Source organism: Elephantulus edwardii, unplaced genomic scaffold, assembly GCF_000299155.1.
Source record: "Elephantulus edwardii isolate Elephantulus edwardi_28Jun2011 unplaced genomic scaffold, EleEdw1.0 scaffold00028, whole genome shotgun sequence".
In the NCBI taxonomy this organism is placed as follows: Eukaryota; Metazoa; Chordata; class Mammalia; order Macroscelidea; family Macroscelididae; genus Elephantulus; species Elephantulus edwardii.
This window is the reverse complement of record NW_006399778.1, coordinates 7040146-7044680: the sequence shown is the minus strand read 5'-3', so window position 1 is coordinate 7044680 and position 4535 is coordinate 7040146. Positions and strand designations below refer to the sequence as shown.

At 43.3% G+C, this 4535-nt stretch overlaps 1 protein-coding gene across 1 annotated transcript in view; it reads left to right on the top strand.

Annotated features, from left to right (window-relative positions):
• Window positions 1-4484, top strand: part of TCEB3 (transcription elongation factor B (SIII), polypeptide 3 (110kDa, elongin A)) — a 17298-nt gene extending 12814 nt beyond the window's left edge. Inside the window, exons 5-11 of the mRNA XM_006883661.1 lie at window positions 748-800; window positions 1086-1241; window positions 1349-1446; window positions 2992-3172; window positions 3351-3462; window positions 3874-4037; window positions 4423-4484. Coding sequence (XP_006883723.1) covers window positions 748-800; window positions 1086-1241; window positions 1349-1446; window positions 2992-3172; window positions 3351-3462; window positions 3874-4037; window positions 4423-4484 — 826 coding nt within the window. The remainder of the gene's footprint in view (window positions 1-747; window positions 801-1085; window positions 1242-1348; window positions 1447-2991; window positions 3173-3350; window positions 3463-3873; window positions 4038-4422) is intronic.
• The last annotated feature ends 51 nt before the right edge of the window (window positions 4485-4535 follow it).

Below are 4535 nucleotides of genomic sequence, written 5' to 3'. Positions count from 1 at the left end.
ACCGTCCACTTCCTTCTGCTGAATATATGTCCTCCTTGCAGCCAAAGCGAAAAGGTAATTTTCTAACTTTTTCTTCCTCCCCCCACCAAGGAAGAAAAATATTTTAAAAATGCATTATCATTAAAACACAGCCATTAAAACATTAGCTTTTGGGGCATTTCCTACAAGCATAGGCTCTTACGAGTTTTATGGATTGTGTTTGATGAGCTCAGATAATTTCATCATTTCTTTGGGTCTCAGTTTGTATTCTATAAAATGAGAATGATAATGCTTTCTGCCCCATACTGTTGCTAAGTGGATTAAAAGAAATAACGTTAGTAAAGTGTTTAGCTCCAGATTCTTCCACATAATAAGTGTTCAAAAATGTAGTTAAAGTATTCACTAAAATAGCTGTTGTTATTCTAAAAAAAAAAAAACCAAGCCAAACCCATTGTTGTCGAGTCGGTTCTGGCTGACGGCAACCATCCATCGAGCTTCCAAGATTGTAAGTCTTGGTATACATTTAACATTTTTGTAAATTTTTTAAAATATAAATGTAGCAGATTGCCTGATCTTTCTCCTGAAGAGCAGCCAGTGGATTTGAACTGCCTACCTTTTGGTTATCGAGCTCTCTATTTGCCACCAGGGCTCTTTGCTGTTATTAGTCCTTTATTCTAGGTATATTAGGTGTGCTTTTTATCTTAAAGAAAAATAAAATCACCTAGTTTTAATAGCATAAGAATTAGAAGCCACCTGTGTATCAATCAGAGACCAGCAGTTAGAAAAATCATGGGTCATCTATCTATACGATGGTACCCTGTGTGGGTGTAATAGAAATGTAATAGAAACCCATATACTGACAAGGTCTGATCTTTAAAATAATGCAACTGAAGAAAGAAATGCATATACTGAGTATACTATTATTTGGGTAAAGAAATACATTTTTATTTATTTTGCATGGACTCTGGAAAGATACATAAGAAACAGGAAACGTTGATTCCCTTTCCAAAGGGGAACTGGACAGCTGAGGAGTGAGGTGAGCAGGAGAGCTCCTATAAAGCTTTGTACCTTTAATCATTTACTCTTCTGCCCCTCTGGTTTTGTAGTACTTACATCAACTCAGGAAGAGGAAGAGGCCGGGTTTACTGGGCGCAGAATGAATTCCAAGATGCAGGTGTATTCCGGTTCCAAATGTGCCTATCTCCCAAAAATGATGACCTTGCAACAGCAGTGCATCAGAGTGCTGAAGAACAACATCGATTGTAAGTCACACGCTTCCCTCTTGCTCGCTAGCTCTCTGTAGCATTGAGACCATTGTTACTGTGCTGCTTGGCTACTATTCAACACTTTCACCTTTGATTCCCTGCAGCAATCTTCGAAGTAGGAGGAGTCCCATATCATCTTCTCGAGCCTGTCTTAGAGAGGTGTACGCCTAGTCAGCTGTATCGCATTGAGGAGTGCAATCATGTGAGTATCCTATTTAAGTGGGAAGAGGATCATTTTCTGAGTTTTATCTCCAGAAGGAGCCTTGTTTCTGTGTATCTGCCAGCTGAGGGGCTGACCAGGGTCAGCTCACTTTTCTGGGCATTTTTCATTTGCATCTGTGCTTTTAAACAAACATCTTTTTAGCACTTGCTCTTGGCACTTTTAAGTGGGCCTCCTGGGCTAGAGTCAAGGTAAGATTCAAAGAGAGTTAAAAACACTTGGAACACCTCCCTTGAGCTCACCTAGTCACAAAGGTCAAGGGAGAATTCTGGCAGCAGAGACCTGAGATCCAGGGCAGGGACAAGGCTGTGTGTTGACACGCAGGTGTCTGATGAAAAGGAACACAGATCGGCTGGGTGTTTACTCCTGACATTTAGAACTAGCCAGCTAATCTATTACAAGGAGTTTTTCCTTATAATAATGCTAGTATATGCTCATTGAACTGCAGGAGCGGTTTCCAACTCTGAGAGCCCTCTCCTCCTCAGGTGGCCCCCTTCCCATAATTAACGGTGTTGTTAGGTACTGTCAAGTTGATAAAAGTTGATAGCGACCCTCTGGACACACTGAAGGCTCGCCCACACTTGTCATCCATGCTCAAGCCCATTATTTCAGTCGCTCTGTTATAATTTTATTTGTTGCTGGGGGGATACCAAGAAAAACTCCCTCATTGGTACACAATCCCCCCCATACCTCCCCCAATCCCACCCCCAACCCCAAATATAATCCACTCTGCAACCCTCATTGCATACTCCTACGATAAACATAATGCCCTAAAATATAATATTTTTAGACTATTCTCTCCCCCATAGACTTCAATGCCGTAAACATATTTCATCCAGTTTTTCTCAGTCTTACCCCCACCCTGATGCCAGCCTCATTCTACAACAGTGGCACCATATAGCATTTGTCCCTTTGTGACTGAGATACCTCACTCAGCATAATGTCCTCCAGGGTCACCCATTTTGAATAATATTGCATGAGTTCCTTGTTTTTCAATGCAGCATAGTATTCCATTGTGCGGATATACCACAGCTTCTCTACCCATTCGTTTGTTGATGGGCATTTAGGTTGTAAACCAGCTTTTGTACCATCTCCTCTCCAGCCCCATTCTCCCCTTAGCAGTTACCACAGTGCTTATACTTAACATTTTTTTTAAATATAGTGATCTTTTTCCCTCTAAAATTTTGGTGTTTAAATATTATACTAGTGTCATGTTTTTGCTTTTGTGTACTGTTGAGTTGGAACCAATCCATAGCTCACTCTTCAGCAGTTTTTCAGAGGCAGTAAACTGCATGGGAAGAGACTGCCCATCCTTCTCCTGCAGAGCTGCTAGTGGATTTGAACCACCTGCCTTTGGGATTGCGGTGCAGCTTCTTACCAGTAGGCTACCAGATCTCCACTAGTATGAGAGCCAAAAATTTATTAGCAAACTGCTCCCTCCTAGGTGATTCAAGGGGAGGGTAAAGAGAGGTGTTAAGAGTGCCTCTATGCAAAAATATGTAAATGATGCCCTGGTTCTGTTTTCAGGTATTAATTGAGGACACAGATCAGTTATGGAAAATTCACTGTCATCGAGACTTTAAGGAAGAAAGGCCAGAAGAGTATGAGTCATGGCGAGAGATGTACCTGAGGCTTCACGATGCCCGAGAGCAGCGGTTACGGTTATTGACGAAGAACATTCAGTCTGCACATGCCAACAAGCCCAAAGGTAACGGGGAGCAGGCCAGGGCCTGGTGAGACAGTGGGTGAGTGTCCTGAAGTCACAAGGCCTTTGTGGACCAGCTGATAACAGGATTCTTGCACCTGAGTTCACTAGCATTAGCAGAAGGATGGGCAGTGATAATATCAGCATCTCTGCTCAAGAAGTAATCCCTGTTTCTTGGCAGGTCGACAAGCAAAGATGGCCTTTGTCAACTCTGTGGCCAAGCCACCTCGTGATGTCCGAAGGAGGCAGGAGAAGTTTGGAACAGGAGGAGCAGCTGTCCCTGACAGAATCAAGTAAGCACTTTGCCTCTGTGTGATTTCCGCATGTCAGGGAAGGGGGACATAAGAACCTGAAGAGATTTTTGAACATGAAATCCAGGCCATGCAGGGGCCTCTGGAGATGGGCCTTGGCCAGTTTCAGAGCTTGACCTCCTCGAGGCCGTCAAGCAGAACAGGAACCATGCCCATCTCATGGAGCAGCAGCTTTTCTCCATGTGAAAAAAAAATGTGTGATGACAATTATTTAAGCAGCATTCCCATTTTCAAAATACAGTTTTACACCTAACCAGTAAAAGGGCATTCGTTCTGAAAGGCTGGTGCCTGTCTCAGAATCGAGGGTCCCCTGGTTAGACAATGGCCATAAACAGTTTCCAACAGGCCAGCTTCAGGCGGTTGAAGCATATGACTGATGGGTGTATTTTACAGGATCAAGCCCGCCCTGGACCTCACAGGAAGCAGCCATACTTCCTTCAGCAGTGGCAGCAGCAACAGCGCTCATCCCTCCAACGGCCCAAGTACCAGCAGTGCCCACTTGGCACCTGTGGTCAGCAGCTCTGTTTCCTATGATGCAAAGAAACCGGCTGTAAAAAGTAAGTAAGATGAGGTTCCTGCTCAGATACTTCAAAGCAGGTATTTGAATCTTCTTCAAGCTCGGTGCCACCATTTCCCACTAGGTGTAGCATTTAGATGATGCCTTGTTCCTACCTGGTGGAAAGGTTAGTCCCCCCTGTTTCCCTTCTCTGCCCATAGCCAGACTGCACCTTTGAAACAGTAAATGTTTATTCTGGCACGCTGCTTTCCCATCTAAATGAAATTCCTTTCTCTGGGCAATAACATGGGGGTTATAATTAACATTTGTTAAATGACAGCCTATCTTGTTGAAGTTTTTAGAACCTTATGGCCCCAGCATACAGATATTTTTTATGTCTAGTTGGATCTATATTTCATTGAAACAACTCATTTTTCCTCTCACAGAAATCGCTCCAATGATGGCCAAGACGATTAAAGCTTTCAAGAACAGATTCTCCCGAAGATAAATGAGGACTTGCCTGGGAGAGATGGAATTTAGGGCGGAAGGAGTGCAAGGG